Genomic DNA, 20,200 nt, shown 5'->3' with positions numbered 1-20,200 from the left:
TCTCTCCCTTCTATCTCATCTAGAGATTCTTGGTACCAAGTCATTGTCTTTTCTCCATGAGACTGTGAGCTCCTGGAGAGTTAGGACTCTCCTCTGGCATATAATAGTACACAGTAGGTGCTTCATAAATGCTTGTTAAGATTTGCTTTGAGAGAAATTCAGAGAACTCAAGCACCTAGCCCAGGGTCACCCAGCTAGAAAGAAGCTGAAGCCTTCCGGACCCCACCCACTGTGTCCCAGCTGCTTCTTCCTGTGTTAGGCTGGAGGATGAAGGCCTACGAGGAACGTCCAGTACAACCATCCATGGTTCCCTTTTGCCTGACCCGACCCCGGCTATTCTGACCCTGGGAGCCTCATGGACTGTTTCCCGATTTTAATGTGGAGCTGGGGTTGAGAAGGCTCCCGAGCAGCTGGGCTCACTGGAGATCCTTCAGTCTGCAGGGGACAGGGAGGAGGAGGCTCGGAGTAGGGGTTGGGCCTTCCGCAGACCCGCCCACCCTCACCCCTCTTCTCCGTTGCCAGGACACCGAAGGACGCTGCCTGTCCTGCGGGTACTTCTGCTGCTGCTGCTGCTGCTGCCGCTGCCGCTGTTGCTTGAGCCAGCTCCCTCGGACCCGGACCTCAGACCCCACCGTCGCCACTTCAGGTAACCAGTTGCCTCAGGGGTGGAGGTGCGGGTGGCATGAAGGACAGGTTTGGAGTTCTGGGGGTAGAAGGGAGCCCCAAGACCTCCACTGGCCAGGCCCCGCCCTCTATAGGCTACTGATCCCGAGGCGGGGTGTGAGGCGCGCTCGGACCCTGACTGGGGCCGCGGGGCCTGGGGCGTTGGTTGCTCTACTTGAAGGAAGCGGGTCCGTCAGTTGGTGACCCCCAGCGGGGAGACCGTCCGCCCTCCGTCCCCTCAGGTCCGCCCTTGGAGGCAGCAGAATGGACCTGACCATAAGGCAGCTTCTGTTCGATGCGGAGCAGCGCGGAGGTAAGGGTCGTGGGCGTAGGGGAGGTGGCATAAGGCGAGGGCAGAGGGGGGAATGGGGGCGGGGAGGGGGAGAAGACCAGGCACACATGGGGGGAGGGGCGCAACTATGGAGCAGATGGAGAGCTAACTATGAGGCTGAGAAGTAAAACCTTAGGAAGAAAAAGAGACTCTGTGAGATGGATTATCACGTAAGAAGAATGGCCGCGAGTGCGCGGGGGGCGGGGGAGGGGCAGGGAAGGGGGAGAAGGGGAGGCTTTCAGTGGGCCAGAACGAAGGCGTCTGCATATACATTCCTACAGGCTCACCCAGTGCTGTGATGGGCTGACACACGTTCAGCTCGCCAAGAAAAACTGCACCCAGGCCAGATTTGGAGGCTGGGTCTGCATCATTAACATTCCCCCGCGTTTTAAGTGTAGACAATTCGCAAAACTATCAGTGGCCCATTTGCGGTGATGAGCGATTTCTGCGGTGCGCTCACACTGGACATTCCCCAGCTGTGACTGGTGCACCCCTATGATGAGAGAAACACAGAGAGACAGAGGTAGAGGCAGAGACAGAGACAGAGACAGAGGCATATATGCACAGTTCTGTGTGTATGTATATGTGGGCAATAATAATGTACGGCATTTGCTTTCCGCCAGGCACTAGTTTAAGCACTTTACAGTTACTGCCACTTTAGACTGATAAAGTCTGCATCTCTGCCTTAGGCAGTATCAGGTCTACAAAGCACTTTCCCTGTGCTGGCCCATTTAAACCTCAGGACAACCCCCTGAGGTATCAGGATTATACTCACTTTGCTTATGAAGAAACTGAGAGGTTAACTAACTTGTCCAGGGTCACACAGTGGGTAACTAAGAAGCAGCATTTGAACCCAGGTCTTCCCTGACTCCCAGCCTAGGACTCTATGCATTGGTCCCTGGGGTGTCCTCCTGGAGGCCTGAGGGAGGGCTGTGCTGTCCACCAAAGAAGGAGGCCAGAGTTAGTTTCTTTGGTGACCAGTGTGGTCACCCAGGAGGCCTTTTGGACATTCTTGCTCTCAAGACCTCCCACTTGTGGTAAAAAGCTTTTTGCTCAGAGACCTGAGACAATGGGAGTCAGTCTCTGGTCAGTTATGAAGCTGATGAGTTGTGATTTGGTTTTAACCAAAGCAATTTCAATTAGATTTCAACTCCTTGTCTTTCCAAGTGGTGCAGGAGGATTTCCTGACTGGGTACCCCGAGGCTCTATGTGAGCCATGCAGGGAGTGAATTGGCTCTGAGGCCCCAGGGACTCAAGAGTGAGACGAGACAGAGGAGTTCTGGGGATCTAAGGCCCAAGAGACCCCACCCTAGACACAGAAGCCAAGCACTTGGGGGATGGCAAGATCTGGGGCATGACCATTTCTGTGTGGCTGGAGGAGGACTCTTGAATTGGGAAGTCAGGGTGTTTGGAGGAGCAGTGATATGTATGTTGGAGGGCCCTAGTCTGAAGGCAGGAAGCAGGAAGGAGAGCCAGACTGTGAGCCAGGTACTGAGCTCCTTGGGGAAGGACAGAGAATGTTCTGGGGGCCAGAGGGCTCCTTTGGTGTGAAGAAAATGTTCATTAGGGAGGTGGTGGAAGGACAGCATGGATCCCACTCCCAGCCTCAGCTAGTGAGCTGGAGAACATGAGACACTGTGGAAGTGAAGAGGGAGCCAGGGCTCTGGGAGGGAGGGAGGGCCAAGATGGAAGGCCTCAGAAAGAAAGAGCTATGTTCCTTGTGGAGTAGGAATCCAGTGGAAGGGGCAGTCAGGTCTTGATTAGAGTGCTGGTGGAGCTTGGCCCTAGGTCTGAGTGAGCAGCAAGGCCAAGAGGAAGAGAGGGAATGGGGTTTGCAGACAAGCTGATGGAGATTCCAGATCACTTGGATGGGCTGAGTAGAAGGGGATGGAATCTCAGCATCGAGCAGTCAGATCTGGCAGAGGAGAGTGGTCCAGGCCCACCCTCCACTGAGCCTCCGCGTCCTGACATATGGCATGGTCTTATGTCCTGTGAGATGCTAGGAGGCCCACCTCCCACTCAGCAGGAAGAGAGAGGGTGGTACTCTGGGGTGGGAGGGACTTTCTTGGCCTGGAGAAAGCCCTGCTAGGAGACAGAAGCTGCCTTGTCTGTAGAAGGCAGCCCAGGCCTGGAGATGAAGGCCCTGAAGGCTGGCCTTGAGCTCTCCTTGGGTCTGCAGAGTGAGGCCCGCTGTGGAAGGCAGGGCTTTGGAAGATGTTAGTAATGAGCTGGGGGCCAATCAAAGCCACTCCCCATTCTTTCCAGAAATCCTCTGCAATTTTGTCATGTGCAGGCAGGACATCTTGGTGAAACAAAGCCTTGGAGGCAATATTTGGGTTTTTGTTGTGAACAGCCAGGAAGCCCAGGAGGCCTTGTGTCTGGACATGTTTCAATCAGCTGCTTGCCTACCAAGGTGCCCTCCATGGCTCCTGTAGCTCCCCTGTCAGAGCTGCATCGGTACAGGGACACTCGGGTCTCCTTGGAAGAGTGGGGACCCTAGTCAGTAGGTGGGATAATCTTTTTGTCACTCCTTTTTTGACAATATTAAGGTGTAACTTTGGCATCTTCCCCTCCTGATTCTTGAAGAACTGATCCTTCAGGAGCAGCTAGGTGGTGCTGTAGTGGATAAAGCACCTTACAGTCACGAGGACCTGAATTCAAATGCCTCCTCAGGCACTTACTAGCTGTGTAATCCTTCGCAAACCCTTAACCTAATTGCTTGAAAAAAAAGGAAAAAAAGAGCTGCTCCTTCAAAGTCCTGTGGCCTGTGCTAAGCCATTTGCTCTGCCATGTTCCTTTCTTTGACCACCTTTTCTGCTTCTTCATGCTACTCCTTCAAGATTGTAAGGTTAGAGTATAAAAACATGGATGCTGAGGTAGGAACAAGTTTGTGGTAAAAAAAAAAATCTTGACAAATCTTTTCCACTTTTCATCACTTTCATCCTGAAATGCACTCAAGTGATTTGTCTCAGACACATGTGTCACAGGCACTTAGTCCATCTTTGGTGAGCTTAGGGGCAGAGAGGCAGGAATCCTCAGTCGAATCACAAAGGGCCTGATTGTCCCATGATGGAGATTATACGTGAAGAGTCACAATCATCACTGACTTGAAAACAATGAGAAGACAGGCCATGGGGGGGTGTAAGTTGCCTGAGATCACCAGTGAGGACTTCCTCGTGGGCCCTGGCAGGAGGGAGCATCTAGTAAGCTCCTCCTGTGTGATAGATACGGGGATACAGATACAGTGAAAATAGACAATTCCTGGCCTCAAAGACCTTTCTCTCCAGTAGGGGAACATGTAAAAAGAGCTGAAAAGTGACCCTGAGGGGCATGGTAGTTAGTCTGCAGAGTAGCCATCCAGGAGAGGAATGAAGCATGGTCAGCCTGGGCCAGGGGACCTGTGATGGAGGGCCCAGGGTAGCCCCACCCCGATGCTGAAGGAGGTCCAAGGGAGAGAGGGCAGCTGAGTCAAGGCTGGTCATTCAGAAAAGGGAGGGATAGCTCATGGGCTGATACATGGAACATCAGGTGGGTCTTCTCTGCAGACCCACAGAAAATGAAGGATGAGGGAGGGGACAGGCTGACACCCTGAGTTCTCACCAGGGACATCACAGATGTCCACCTAGGGTATTGCCCAGAGCTCTCACCTCTGATTCCTCCCCTGGAAGGGAAGACTTGGCAGGTGCTGTGGGAATGAACTTCCCAAGATGTGCTGGCTGTCAGTGGTGCCTGGATGACCAGACCAAGTTTTCTGGGTCTCAGTTTCTCAGCTGCCAGATGGGGACAGTGTCTGGGTGCTGCCATGGCTTGCTGGGCAAGCCAGACCACAGGGTTCCTGCCTGGAAGCTTGGGTCAGAAACCTCTGTTTAGGAGGAGTCCTTCCTCATTTGTGCTTTTATTTACCCACAATGATAAAGGCCACAAATGCTCTGCCTAAGACCACTTGCCATTCAACCCAGGATTTCCCCCAGGGGGACGCAAACAAACATTCAAGGACAGAGAAATTCACAGAGAAAGCCCCTCAGTAACAGCAGACACCTAGTGCTCCTGGGTCCCTGGGGGAGAGGTCTCACCCAATTCCCCGTTTCTCCCCCTGTCCCAAGCAGAGGCACCGTGGGCAAAGGCTGGCACTAGCTGCCTCTCCTCTCCCCTAGCTCATCCCCCTGTTCCCCCAGCTCTACTGCCACCAGCTGCCCCAGCTTCTGCCAGGTCATCAGAGGCATTCCAGGCCAGCATATTTCAGCATCAACTGTTGCAGCTCCATAATACAGGGAGATCTGGGGGTGAGGAGAAAGAGGAAGGACCTGCAGAGCTGGGGGTGGGGTGGGGGTGGCACACCAGACTGCCAGCATGCACACCTCCCTGATAGCAGAGGCTGGGCGTGGGGTGTGCCCCGAGGGCTGCATACTCTGGGGGCCTGTCTTTCTTACTACAGATGTTGAGGCCCTGAAGAAGGCTTACCAGTTGATCAAGGCGGCCAGTGAGGGCCAGTGTCCCCTGGACAGGTCGGAGAGCTTCAGCCTGGAGCTGGCCATTCTGTGTGCAGAGCAAGCCCTGCAGGTAGGCCCACACCTGTCTCCTTCAGGAGCTCTCAGAGAGCCCCTCTGGGAGGGGAGACCCCCACCCCACAGCAGAAGCATTGACCCTTCCTTTGGTAGAACTCGGATCATGAGAAGGCCTGTTTCAAGATACTCCCCAGCCCTGGGTGAAAGGAGGAAGAGGGGGCTGTTATCCTCCCAATTTACAGAGGCTCAGACAGATGATTGACTGGTCCCTAGGGTCCAACAGCGGGGGTCTGAAGCAGGTCCAGTGTGCTAGCCCCTGCACCACACTCCCCCATTTTCCAGACAGATCAGTAAGAAATGGTAAAGGGCCGACCAGATTTCTGTGCACTTGACCTTTCTGGCCTTCCCTCAGATGAAGCTTCCTGACATCACAGAAAGCTGTGTGAATCTGTACTTCAAGGGGATGCCTCCCTCCAGCCAGTTCAGGGGCAGAGCATACCTGTGCCAGGCCCAGCTGTACAGACCAGAATCAATGGAAAAACTGGTGAGGACTGGGGCACCACCCATCACCAGCCCTTGCTCGTGGAGTCTTGAAGGGCAAGGAGGCTGGATGACCTTGGCATCCTGAACCTCTCCCCCGAAGCCACTGGTGGGAGATGGACACCACCTGGGCTGCTTCTCTCCCCAATCCCTGACAAGGGTTCCTCACTTGGAACCTTTAACCCAGTCTTGTGGGGGTTTCGGGTGGGCTGGACAGAGAGTCCTGAATCTGGACCAGTCCTCTTCCCAACCCGCCTCAGTTGCAGGAAGCCTGAGCAGCAGTGAGAACCCTCAGGCTCCAGTCCCAGTCTTCGCCCCTGGTAGCTCTACAACACTAGCCACTTCCCTTCCCCCTTCTCGCCACAAAATGGGGGTATCAGATGAGTGGCCTTGTCAAGTTATGACTTAAAATTTCAGGCCCACCCCAGGCCCCTGGACCGCAGCCCTGCTCGGGGAGGGGCTGGCCTCCATTAACTCTGGGGAAAAGTTCAGGGATGAGGCAGGCGCTAGGGGGGAGGAGGTCTAAACAGCTTGATACATGGCCAGGCCAATGGGGACTAGGGGAACCCACCAGGGTCATTCTGGCAATGCCAGGCCCAACTCACAAGGAGCCTTTTGGCTCCAGCTTTGGTCTGACTTTAATGCAGGACTCAGGGCCCTTTGAGGGCTGGGACCAAGGGGCCTAGGAAGAAGGTTGGACCTGGAGCAAGGGGGGGTTGGGAAATCTCATAGTCACTTTGAGCAGGTCACTAATGTTATTAATAATTCCCCAATTGTTTGTGAGATTTCAGGATGAATTTGAGAAGAGTGTGACTCAGTTCCTGAAGGCTGTCAGGTTTGGGAGTGAAGATCCCAGGTGAGAAGAGGGAGGGGGCCCTTGGGGACCCCAGCTGGATGGCGGGTAGTCTTCGTAGCCATCTGTCTCTGGTCACTTGTGATCTGATGGGACCAGTTTCCCAGGGTGGGTTAGTGAGGCACACTGGAGATTTTGTGATCAGCAGCACCTTTGGGGCCAATTGCAGGCCTCTGGGTGGGGGGAACCCAGAGCCAGCCTTGAATGCGGGGACCCAGAGACAGTCTTGGGGTGGGGGCGATGATGGTGACTGAAGGTCTCTTGGCTCCCCAGGTATTATTTTCTGGTCTACAATGCATCTGTCCTGTACTGGAGGATGGCGAGGGCCTTCCTCAAGCCTGGCCATCGTCAGTATTTGATTCCGAGCCTGGCACTCATTGTCAATGTGCTGCAGCAGATCAATGAGGAAGACAAAGACTGGCAGGCAGAGCTCATGATGTGAGTAGAGGGAGGTGCCCTGTCTGAGGTGGCAGATAGGATGGGGTGGTCTGTGGTCAGGTGAAGGGTCTGGGTCATTCTGGGCAGGGTCTGTGGGCAGAAGTGGGAACATACAGAGGTAGGCATGTCCCTGGGAGCTTATAGTCTTCCTGGGGAATCAACAATATATATGTTATTTATGTATACTTAAACAAGTACGAGTTTGGGGTCTATACATATGTGAGTGTACACATGTGTATACACACTCACATGCATGAAGTGTGTTGTATAGGAGAGAGAAGTGAAGGCTAACCCTGAGGTTGATGAGCCTGGGGTGTCGATGTGGTACCCTCTTTAGCAATCAGGAAGTTGGAAAGGGAGGTTGGGCAGAGACAACAAGTTTTCTTTTGGAGCTGTCAATGGGATTTCTAGTTCAATGTGCCCATGAGGCCGGTGGTGATGCCAACCTGGAGCAAGGAAAGAGCCAGGGGCTGGGTATCTCTATCTGGGCGCCACCTGCACAGAGGCATTACTGATGAGGTCATGGGAAGTGATGATGTCCCTCAGAGCCACACAGCTAGTATGTATAGTATGTGTCTGAGGTGGGATTTGAATCCAGGGCCAGCTCTAAGTTTTTCTCAGTAGTGTCTTTGATATCATGATAATAAAGCCCATGGTTTCTCCACATCTTTGGAGGTTCTTGTGGCCTCCTGGATGGGGGCTCACCCTCTCCAGTGAAGGTCGTACCTGATCCTCCTCTTCCCATCCCATGGATTTCCTCCCCAGAGGGCCTGCTCACGTAGGGGAGAGGGTATGTTTCTGGAGGTCTGTGAAAACCCCAGGGCTCTCAGGCCATCCCTGGGGAGAATGGCCAGCCTTGCTGCCTGGACAGGGCTTTATGAATGGCCTCAGCTCCTTGGGAAAAGTCCTATTTATTTGGAGCTTAATTAAGAAACTCCAAGTGAAATGGCATTTTATAGATATCATAGAAGAGAAGAGAAGGATTTCACAGGAATGTGGGGGCTCTTTTGGGGACAGCTTGACATTCTTTTGAAGCAAAGCTCTTGACTGGGCTCCTTTCTGGCCTTCCTTCTCTTCTGCAAATGTTTAAATGTGATGCCTCAATGGCCCATCCTGCTTTTCCCTTTCCCCCTTCCCTCCTCCTTCCTTTCTCCCTTCTCTCCCTTCTCTCCTTTCCTTCCTTCCTTCCTTCCTTCCCCTATTCCCTCCCTCCCTCTTCCTTCCTTCCTTCCCTCCCTCTCCCTTCCTCTCTCTCTTCCATCCCTTCCCTCCCTCCTTCCCCTTTACCCCCTCTTCTCCCTCCTTCCTTCCCTCCCTTCCTCCCTTCCTTCTTACCTTCCTTCCTTGCTTCCTTCCCTCCTTCCTTCCCCTCTCTTTATCCTGTCTTGACCTACCTCCCAAGGAAGGGGAGGGAGAAGAGAACAAAAACCAGATCCTTGTGCAAATATATGCAGTGAACAGACATATGTCCCTTTGACCATGGTAATCATTGCATGGATCAGAGAACTCAAGTTTTTCATTGTTGGGGATTACTGTAGTGACGATTCTGGCTCTGCCCCCTCCCTCTGTTCACACAAGTCTCCCCAGGTTTCTACATAGTCTAGTTTTGTTTTTTGTTTGTTTCTTAAGGCACAATAATATTACAATACAAGAATATGCCATAATATGTTTGGCTATTTCTCCATATATGGACACCCCTTTTGGGGTCTCTACAAAAAAAGCTGCTATGTGCTTTTGTCCATATGGGCTTTTTTCTGATCTCTTTAGGGTATAATAAGCCTGGTCCCAGTAGAGCTGGGCCAAAGGGGAACCATGCTTTAGATGCAAAGGACCTTTCTAGACTGGCCAAACCAATACCCAGAACCATCAGCAGTGTGTGTGTGTATACATACATACATACATACGTATGTATATATATTATATATATATACATATATGTTAGTGGGCCTACTTTCCTGTGTCTTCTCCAATATTTGTGGTTATCTTTCTTGTCATCTTTGCTGATGTGAGGTGAAATTTCAGAGTGTTTCAATTTGCATATCTCTAGTTATTAGTTACTTGGAGCATTTGTTGTGATATTTTTATATTTTCCAAAAGCTTGAGTTTCATAACCAAGTTTGCTCTAGCCATTGAAATCAATCCATTATTGACTTAATATGCATGCACCACTCAGTCTCTGATTACTTAAAGGAAAAGAGGAGTGAATTATGGAGAGAAATAGGCAAAGTCCTAGGGCTAGGGATCCCAGTGTCTCCTCTCAAAACCAGAGAATCTGACACAAGCTAACCAAATTAAGTACCTGAAGAGAATTTGGGAAAACTCAGATTTGACACAATCCTGTTTAGTATTGAATTGGAGCTGAAGTCTACACAGGCTCAGTTGTGCATGATTCCCTTTGGAAAACTGACCAACCTGTTCAGTCCTGTTTAACTCTTCATGACTCCTTTTTGGGAGAGGCTTGTCATCTCCTTCTCCAGTTCATTTTACCGATGAGGAAACTGGGACAAAGAGTGAAATGACTTGCTTAGGGTCATATAGCCAATAAGTGACTGATTTGAACTCAGGTCTTCCTGACTCCAGGCTCTGCATTCCATCCACTGGACCATGTAGCTATCCTAGATGATGATGACCAAGCTATAAGGCATTGACCAAATGTAGAAATGATATCAAATCTATCCTTTTGGACCGCCACACAATCAAAATGTTCATCCACAAAGAAGAAAGAATCCAAACTTGAATGTAGGCTCAGCAATCCTAAATAGCGGGGGGACAGGGTTAAAGAACAATCATAACAATAGATAATTTCACAAAACGCAACAACTAGACAACCTCATACTTTCGGAGTTCAGCCAATGCAATCCCTAGAGGAACATTTATTCTCAAAACACTTTCCCCAACAAAGAAAGAACATGCCACTGAAGTGAGATTACAACTAAAAATCATAATGAAATAGGAAAGAACAACTAAAAACTAAACACAAAAACAGAAATTCTGAAAATCAAAGAATAAACAAATTCAATTTCTAAATAAAGCTAGAAGCTCTTTTTCCAAAGAAAATTAGATCAACTCAACTAATTTGATTTTAAAAGGAGAGAAAAGGCAAATTACCATTCTAATGAAAATGGAAATTTCACAACAGATAAGAGAGAAAAAAAAGGAAATTACTATACAAAAAAAATTCCCCAATGCTGGGACAATAAAACTGTCAATATAACATGTGAATATTTACGAAAATACAAAATGCCTAGAACAATAGAGATTTTAACTATAGTAATCCAATTTTAGAAAAATCAAACAAGCCATCAATCACGTCTCAAAGAAAAAGGGATAGAATCAGATGGATTCACAAATGTAGTCTATCAAACATTCAAACTTTCACTCCCATATTACGTATTCTGTTTGCATAAACAGAAAGAAGGCATCCACCAAACTTCTTCAATAAAACAATAGGGTTCCTTAAGCAGACAAAGAAAACTACAAACCAATATCTCCAACACTGGGGCCAAAATAGTGAATAAAATTTTAGCAACATATCACAAAAATAATCAACCATGACTAGGTCAGATTTATACTAAGGATATAATGCAAACTTTCTTCAATATAAAAAACAACTATAAAAATAACAGACTACCTTAATCTCAAAAAATAATTTAAAAATCACATGATTATATAAAGGATGCTGAAAGAAAAAGAACTCATGTATCTTAAAACCATTCATGAGATCCTCTATTATTTGCAATTTAAACTAAGATCCCATCTTATCAGCAATAGGGAAATGCCAAAGGCCTTCCCAGTGGTAAGCAAAGCCAGGTTATCTGTTGTTATCACTGTTATCATTTAATCTGTTTTTAGGTAGGATAGTTATTGCAATTGTACAAGATAAAGTCTTTGAGAGAAGAAGCAGATTCAGAGATAAAACACAATGATCCTTTTAGAGATTCAACAAAAATGATTTCTACAGTAATTTCATCCCAGTTAGCAGAATATAAAATAAAACTTACAGACTTCAGCCTTTTCTTTTGTTACCATCAAAACTCAGCAGGAAGAGAATTGGAAAAAAAACTCCATGGAAATTCACTTCAGAGTGTGGAAGATATAAAACACCTGTGGGTCTGTCCCCAAGGCACATCCAGGAATCACATAAATACAATTACATTCTTTACAGAAATTAGAGAAGCTTTTTAGTTTTCTTTTGTTAGATATTTTACAATTACGTGTAAAAAAAAAAATTAACACTTTTTTTTGAGTTTCCGATTCTCTTCCTCTCTCCCACCTCTTTCTCCTCTTTGAGAAGGCAAGGAATCTGATTTTGATTATATATGTGAGATCGTGCCAAACATATTTCCAGATTACCTGTTTTGCAAAGGAATGCACAAACAAAATGAAACAATAAAAATAAAGCTAAAAAAGTATTCTTCAATCTGCTTTCAGAGCTCATCAACTCTCTCTGGAGGTAGACAGCATTTTTCATCATGGGTCCCTTGGAATTTTAATGCTGAGAATAGATGTCTTTCAGAGTTGATCATTGTACAATTTTGCTGTTACTGTGTACAATACTTTCCTGGTTCTGCTCACTTCACTTTGTATCTGTTCATGTTAAATCTTTCTAGGTTTTCTGAAAGGACCCTGCTCATCATTTCTTATAGCATAATAGTATCCCATCATGATTACATGCCACAAATTGTTCAGTCATTCCCCAACTGATGGACATCCCCTCAATTTACAATTCTTGGCTATAGTAAAAAGAGCTGCTGCTATAAATGTTTTTGTACATGTAGGTTCTTTTCCATTTTCTTTGATGTCTTTGGGATATAGTCCTAGTAGTGATATTTCTGAGTCAAAGGGTATGCACAATTTGATGCCCTTTGGATATGATTCCAAATTGTTCTCCAGAATGGTTGGAGTAGGTCATAACTCCACTATCAGTGCATTAGTGTCCCAGTTTTCCCACCTCCTCCAACATTTGTCATTTTCCATTTCTGTCATATTAGGAAATCTGAGACATGTGAAGGGGGGCACTTGAGAGCTGTTTTCATTTGCATTTCTATAATAATGATTTAGAGCATTTTTTTCTGTGACTCAATAGCTTTGATTTCTTTTTCTGAAAATTGTCTATTTGTATCTTTGGACTATCAACTGGGGAATGTTTCTTATTTTTATAGATTTAGTTCTGTTCTCTACATATTTGAAAAATGAGGTCTTTTTCAGAGAAATTTGATGAAATGTTTTTCTCCAGTTTCCTGTTTTTCTTCTAATTTTGGCTGCATTAGCTTTGTTTGTACAAAAGCTTTTTTAATTTTATGTATTCAAAATCATTTATCCTGTAATCTCCTCTGTCTCTTGTTTGGTCATAAACTCTTTGCTTATCCATAGATCTGACAGGCACAGTTTTCCATGGTCCCCTGATTTACTTCTTATATCGCCATTTGTGTCTAAATCATTTATCCATTTTGACCTTACTTTGTTAACATGGTATGAGATTTTGGTATGCCTACTTTCTGCCAAAATGCTTTCTAGTTTTTCCAGAAGTTTTTGTCAAATAGTGAGTTCTTGTTCCAAATGCTTGAGGTTTAGGATTTATAAAACACTACATTACTATGATCATTTACTACTGTGTATTATTGTGTACCTAATCTAAGCCACTGATCTAATGTGTTTAGTAGTCATTTACTGCTGTGTATTGTGTACCTGATCTATGCCCCTCTATTTCTTAGTGCATATTCTTTTGATGACTACTTTATAATAGAGTTTGATATCTGGTGCTACTATACTGCCTTGCCTGCCTTTTGTTTTCCATTGATTCCTTTGGTATTCTTGACATTTTGTTCTTCTAGCTTTGTAAAATAATTCTTTGCTAGTTTGATGGGCATGTCATTGAATAAATACTTTAATTTAGGTAGTATTGTCATTTTTATTACATTGACTCAACCTACCCATGAGCAATTAACAATTTTTCCAATGGTTTACATCTGTATTTGTGTGAAAAGTGTTTTCTAATTGTGTTCATATAATCCCTGGGTTTGTCCTGGCAAGTAGAGTCTCAAGCATTTTATATTGTTTGCATTTATTTTAAATGGAATTTCGCTTTGTAGTTCTTCCTGCTGGGTTTTTTCGGGGTGGGGGGGGGGGGCTAGTTTATAGAAAAGAATGATGATCTGTGTGGGTTTATTTATATCCTGCAACTTTGCTGAAATTGTTAATTATTTCAACTAATTTTTAGTAAATTTTCTAGGGTTCAGGAATTAGAGAAGTTTTAAATAAGTAGGTACTGATTGCTTATTGTTAAACAGTGCTAATGTAATAAAACAGAAGCACTACCTACATTAATTACAGATTTAATATCTTACCAATTGAATTCTCAAAAGGTTATTCGACAAAATAGAAATGCAGTTCTTCTGGATGAACAAAAAATCCAAATTTTCAAAGGAAATAGTGACTAAAGGGGGAAGGACAGGGTGGGAGTGGGTCTTGCAGTGCTAGATCTCCCTCCAGTATTACAGCTTTTCATAGACAAAATGATCCCTGAAACAAACAGGGTAAGTTAGAAGCCAGAGTGCCTGACCAATGGAGTTTTCAGTAAGTGGTAAGACACTAGCTCCTGACTTGACAAAGACACCTTGGAATATCAGGAATCTGCTGGCAGCAATGAGGGTTCCACCAGTATCTCCTACCACAAGAGCTAGATAACGCAGGACAAAGAAAGAGAGTCTCAAACCGATGAGCTTTGTTTGGGATATGCAGTTAGGGTTAGGATTAGAGTTGGACATGGGTGAGAGGCAAAAACAGAATTATTCTGAGGTTGGATTCTAAAGATCAAAGATTGAGGCAGAATCAAATTTGAAAAAGAAGAAAGAGTTAGGGAGGAGCCCTTGTGGGAAGGAAAGAAATGAGCATACAAGATTCAGGAGAATGTTTGCACTACACAAACTTGCAAAGCTTTGGCACCAACAGTAAATGCAATCAAAATTAGAAAAACAAAACAGAACTGAGGAAAATCTTTGTGACAAGTTTCTATGATAAAAGGCTGATATTCAAGAGAAATAGGGAATTGATACAATTCAGAGCAGCTAGGTGGTACAGTGGATAGTGTGCCAAGACTAGAGTCAAGAAGACCCGGGTTCAAGTCCAGCCTCAGGCACTTACTGGGTGTATAACTCTAGGCAAGTCACTTAATGTGTTTGCCTCAGTTTACTCCTCTGTAAATGGGGATAATAATAGCACTGATCTCCCAGGGCTATTATGATCAGTGTAATAATTGTAAGGCACAGTAGGTAATATATAAATATATATTATAAATATAAATATATAATATATATTTATATATATAAATATATAATATATATAGGTGTTAGCTATAGTTATCATTATTATTCTTCCATAAATGATAAAAGAGATGAACAAGCACCTTCCAAAAAAGGACAGACAAACAAGCAGACTGCAACCATTTGAAAACTTGTTCCAAATCATTAATAGGAAGAAATGCAAATTAAAACAGTGAGAGTCTCAGTCAAGGGAATTCCAGTCAACAATCATTTATTAAGCACTCACTGTGTGCCAGGTAGCAGTGGTGCTGTGCCAAGACCGCAGGGTCCCTTTCCTTTTATGATTTCTTTCGTTTGGGGGATGGGGGCAGAGCCTAGCACCTATGGGTGAGTGTCCTAGGGCTTTCAAGGGCAGTAGTGAGTGGCCCAACTCCATAACTGGGACAACTCCAGATCTAGTTCTTGGTGTCTTCTTTTTGCAGAGAGCTCTTGGAATGTTATCTGGAGGCTGACAATATGGAGGCTGCTGCGAAATTCTGTACGAGCGCCGCCCCGTTTATTAAGACTAACGCCCCACACAGATACCAACGGATCTTTTCCATCATGGTGAGGGGACCTTGAAAAGTCCATTCCCATTGTCATCGTGTTTTTGAAGTATAGAAATTAGTGAATTCAGGAGCTCCGGGAGCATCCCTTGAGGCATTTAAAAGGAAGCAATCTCCAGGGGAAGTCCTGCTGAGTCTGGCCTTTGACATGACCTCTGCTTACAGCACTTTATAGCCAAGTTATGAATAAAAATCAACATTTATATAGCACCTACTGTATACCAGCCATTGTGGCAATGGCTTTTGGCAAATATTATTCTGTTTGATCCTCAGAACAACCCTGGGAGGTGCTTCTATTATCCCCAGTTTACAGTTGAGGAAACTAAGGCAAACAGAGGTTGAGTGGTCACACAGCTAGTAAGTATCTGAGGTTGGATTTGAAGTCAGACTTTTCTGACTCTAGACCCAGCATTCTATTCAATGCACCATCTAGCTGCCTCAAGTTCACACCCAGTTAGAAAGGAGGTGAATGGATATAGATACCAAGAACTGGAGGACTCAGGAGGAGATGGGCATTGCTATCTCCAATTCCACCTCTGCTCAGCACATGCCTGGTTGGCAGTGGGAAGAAGAGGGAAGAGAGGACCGTTAAGAAGTGGATTCTGAGAGCTGGGGGAAAAGAACTGAACTGAGACCCAAAGATTGGCTATGAGAAAGATCATTTTTGCAGAGGCAGGGGATCATGGTACAGAACTTTGCAGATAATGTTTTTTTTCAAGGTGTTGGCTAGTTTGGCTAAATTGTTTTTCTCTGCCCCCCCCCCTTTTATTGTTCGTTACCTTTCTGGAGGGAAAAGTGGGAGAAGCACATTGGAAGTATACATGATAGAAAAACAAGATATCAGTAACACTATGTTTAAAAAAACAAACAACAGGAAAAAAAATAAATTCTGGGTTAGTGCGGTTTGGTGGTATAGACCAGTCTGGGATCCTGGAGAGAGGTGCAATGAAAGGGGAGGTCATGTGTGGGATTGTGGGGGTCATATGTTGAGGCTCAGCTAGAGAGTGAGGAGGCCATAGAGATGTCCAGCATAAGTTGAGTTGTTCCTAGGAAGGAGGGCCAGCCTTGTTTTATCCAGAGGTCAGAACTAGGGGTAGGGGGTGGGGAGATGGCAAAGAGGCAAGTTGCATCTTGATATCAGGGAAAATTTCTGAGATGAGAGCTGTCTCAAATTGGACTCCTGACACTTCACTGAACGCCACTGGACAGCTCTGGGAGTCTCTAACTCTAGGTGGAATCCTCCAGCTAGTGCCTGAGATTCTGGGTCAGTGGATATAGCACCAGGCCTGGAGTGAGGAAGACCTGAGTTCAAATGTGACCTCAGACACTTACTAGCAGTATGATCCTGGGCAAGTCACTTTACCCTGTGTGCCTCAGTTTCCTAATATGTACAATAAACTGGAAAAGGAAATGGCAAACCTCTCTGGCATCTTTGCCAAGAAAACCCCAAATAGGGTCCCAAAGAGTCAGACCAAACCAAACAACAGGTGTGAGTGTAGAGTGAGGGCAGTGTGACAGTGAGAGGTTGTGAAATGGACTGGTCACTACCCCAGCGAGGGGTCCAGGACAACCTCTGTGAGCAGTTCCCATGGATAGGCCAAGGCAGTGGGGTCCCTAGGCCCAGGTCCGCTGGCTGCTGCTCTCCATTTCTATCCCAGGGACCAAGCTGAGTCCTGCGGTCAAAGGGGGCTCTGCGCGGTCTCTAGGGTAAAGCACCTTCAGCTGGACAAGGAGCTGTCCAGGGTTCAGGAGGTGGAGCAGGGCCCACCCTGGCTGCTGTGCCTTCCACGACCCTGCCCCTTGACCTGGATATCCAGGGACGCGGGCTTGGGCTAGCTCTAATGTGGGTGGACTCCAAGGTGTGGCTGCCAAGTGTCCCCGAGCAATCAGGAAGATCTGGGAAGCACGAAGAAGGTCTTGGGGAGCAGAGGGAGGGTCCTGGGGAGCAGAGGGAGGGTCCTGAGGAGCAGAGGGAGGGTCCTGAGGAGCAGAGGGAAGGGCCAGGGAGCAGAGAGAGGCACCTGGGTGGCGTTTTCCTGCTCTGATACTTGTGCTTGTTTCCATGTTAGGTGCAGCACAATCTCATGGACGAGGAGATAATGAAAGAAGAAATTAAAGGCTCCATCAGCCTGTCCATCCTTTTTAATATTAACACCTTAAAATCGTAAGTAGCAGACTGGCAACCTTCTCCTCCCCAAATCCACTAAAACCGAAAATTTTTTGAAACCACAATGAGGGAGAGGCCTGGGAGGGTCCTTGGGGGCTGCCTGGGATTGTGAACAGGTTTCTTTGGTGCTGAAGGTCGGTCCAGCCTGGACTCTCATTGCCCACTGCTCCCTATTACTCATCTGGGAAGCAATGGGGCACCACTGGGCATAGAGCCCTGGCTTGTACTTAGGGAGGTGGGAGTTCAAATTTGGACTCAGACACTTATTAGTTGTGGAACCGTGGGCAAGTCACTTCACCTCTGTTTGCCTCAGTTTCCTCACCTGTAAAATGGGATAATAATGGCACCTCCCTCCCAGGGTGGTTGTGAGAACCCTAATCCTAAATTCATGCCAGTGTCTGGCATGGAGAAAATGCTGTGTAAATATTAACCCTTACAACTGCTGCTGCTGCTACATATCCCTCTTTTTTCATCTTTCTCTCCCTATTCCTCCCTCCTCCTCTTTCTTCCTTCTCTCTCTTTCCCTCCTTTCTCTTCCTTCCCTTCTCTGTCTCCATCTCTGTCTCTCTCTCTCTGTTTCCTTCTCCACCCTCCCCCTGTCTCCCTAAGGATATGACTCATTTCAGGGGCAGTGGTTGGAGAAGCTGGGGTCCATCATTATTGGGAAGGCTGACTGGCTGTGTTGAAGTCTGGAAGCTTGCTTCTAGCCTTGGAGCCAAGGGTCAGGCCTCCTCCTTGCTGCCCCACCTCTTGTTGAAGGGATAGAGAAGAGACACCTAGATGGTGGCTCTGGTTGTCAGAGGGAGGAGGCCCAGCTTCATTCTCTGTGCTGCAGTCATTAAGGATCCTCTGGTCTGAAGGCCGGGTCCCTCCAGATTCTGTGTAGCCTTGACTCAAACCACGACTGGGGGCTTTTCTTCTGGCTTTGGGGGTGACACAGACAGGGGCAACTAGAAGGGGTTGGGGAGCCAGGGTCCTGCCGCCCAGATTCCTCACTGAATCTTCTTGTTCAGGGAGGTGAACAAGAAATTGCCCCTGCAGGAGGCCAACATTTACCTGAAGGAGGCCTATGACCTCCTCCAGCAGTATGAGGACCAAGAATCTGTCCAGGATGAAAAGTGAGTGTCCTCGATGGTGAGGGTTTGGCTGAGCCTGGGCCAGAACCTGCCTTGGGCACAAGAATCCTTCCTAAGGGGAAGTTCACCTTTACAGAAAAGGATTTTCCCCCATAGAGTGCATAGACCCTCCCTAGCCGCTCCAGCGTGTGGTCACCCCCCATGTCCAGTGGGGACAGAGCCAGCCTCATCTGCCTATGTGGCTGGGAGGTGGGGTCCAGCTGGGCATCTGCCCCCCTGGGCCTTGGGGGTATCTCTGAATTGCAAACAGCAAAGACCTGCTTCCCCACCTGGCAGTATTCAGCATCCTCACTCAGGCTGGGAGCTGGGAGAGAGGGGTGTGGATCTCCTTGGGCCTTCATTAGCATGAAACCACTACTGAGGAGGGCAGGAAAGGAGGAGATGACCCAGAGGTGGCCCAGAAACTAACCAGGGAGGATCTGGGCCCTGCCTCATGTGGATCCCTCAGGGAGAGGGATGCAGGGACAAATTCTTCTTTGAGTCCCCTGAGACCAGGAGGCCGCCCCAGGAGCACAGCACAGCTTTCAATGCTGAGTTCAAGGGTCTCCTTCCCTTCCCCCACCCAGAATCCTGCTGCTCTTAGAATTAGCCCGTTTCTCATTGAGCTTGAAATGCCTCGAAATTTCCAGCGACTGCATCAAAGACCTGAAAGCCATGAAACATACAGTGAGTATCTGGGTTGGTCGAGGTGGGTGGCGGTTTTTGGTGGGTGGCAGGTCAGGAAGTGGGGGCCACTGCAGTCCCCAGTATGCCCTGAATGCAAGTGGTGGCCATGGGCCATGGCTCCTCTCAGAACCTTCCAGAGCCCACCAAGTTTGAGACTGGAGGACTCCAAACTGAGCCCCTTCTGATACTAAAGAGCCAGTCGTTAAACATATGGGAGTCTCAGTGTTCCCCGTCTGTGAAATGGGGATAATAAAAACACCTACCACACAGCAAGGGCTGCTGGGAGAATGAAATGAGAGAATGCCTGTAAGGTAAACATGCCAGCTGTTAGGAGTAAGAGGCAGAGGTATGTCAAAGGAGAAAGAGCTGATCTGGGAGCCAGGAAGACCTGGGTTCAAGTCTTGCTCTGACCTTTGCTGGTTTTTATGACTCTGGGCAGGTCAAGGTCACTAAGACTAATAAGGAGGTGCTGACTGCATTGGCAGAGGGAGTTTCCCCACCTGGGAGTTCGCTACCCCAGGGAGATCACAGACTGGGTGTTATTAACATGATCTTCCCCTTCACCCAAGTTCAGACACCCTCCCCCCCTCCACTCCTCCTAATTCACACAGCTGCCACAAGCTTCCTAAGGCGCAGGTCTGACCACATCACTCCCCTGCCCAGCTCTGCAGCAGGGCACCGAAAGCTCTCCAACAGGATTCACACAGGTGGTCATCTCAGTCCTCATCTCCCTCCCATTCTTCCAGCTGCCAGGACCTGCCCCCATGCCAGGACCACCATCCCACGCCCATTCACTGTGTATCCCTGGCTTCCTTCAGGGCTTGGCTCTCTGGCCCCTAGAGCCCCATGGAACCTTTCCCAGATTTCCTCATCCACTGGCCTCTCAGTTAAAAGTAACAGAGCCTGCCCTCATTTCTGCATCCCTACAGTTCCTCATAGACTGGCAGTGTTTAATGCGTGTTGAATTGATGAGAATAAGAAATGGAAGGAGTAGCCCCTGTCCTCAAGGACTCCCCACCCCATCCTTAGTCCAC

At 47.4% G+C, this 20,200-nt stretch overlaps 1 protein-coding gene across 9 annotated transcripts in view; it reads left to right on the top strand.

Annotated features, from left to right (window-relative positions):
• The first annotated feature begins 393 nt into the window (after positions 1–393).
• CFAP46 (cilia and flagella associated protein 46) overlaps positions 394–20,200 on the top strand; it is a 135,891-nt gene continuing 116,084 nt past the window's right edge. For 2 of the 9 annotated variants that reach the window (XR_011971721.1, XR_011971722.1), the window contains exons 1-9: positions 663–976; positions 5,430–5,554; positions 5,912–6,043; positions 6,831–6,895; positions 7,166–7,330; positions 15,075–15,198; positions 17,267–17,361; positions 18,378–18,482; positions 19,067–19,166. Coding sequence is in view for 6 of the 9 variants with exons in the window: in XM_072629131.1 (XP_072485232.1) it covers positions 928–976; positions 5,430–5,554; positions 5,912–6,043; positions 6,831–6,895; positions 7,166–7,330; positions 15,075–15,198; positions 17,267–17,361; positions 18,378–18,482; positions 19,067–19,166 (960 nt within the window). In the remaining 3 variants the exon portion in view is untranslated. The other 7 variants (XM_072629133.1, XM_072629130.1, XM_072629131.1 and 4 more) reach the window with 6 other exon arrangements.

The sequence above is a fragment of the Notamacropus eugenii genome, chromosome 1, assembly GCF_028372415.1.
Source record: "Notamacropus eugenii isolate mMacEug1 chromosome 1, mMacEug1.pri_v2, whole genome shotgun sequence".
Taxonomy (NCBI): domain Eukaryota; kingdom Metazoa; phylum Chordata; class Mammalia; order Diprotodontia; family Macropodidae; genus Notamacropus; species Notamacropus eugenii.
This window is presented reverse-complemented; position numbering and strand designations above follow the sequence as displayed.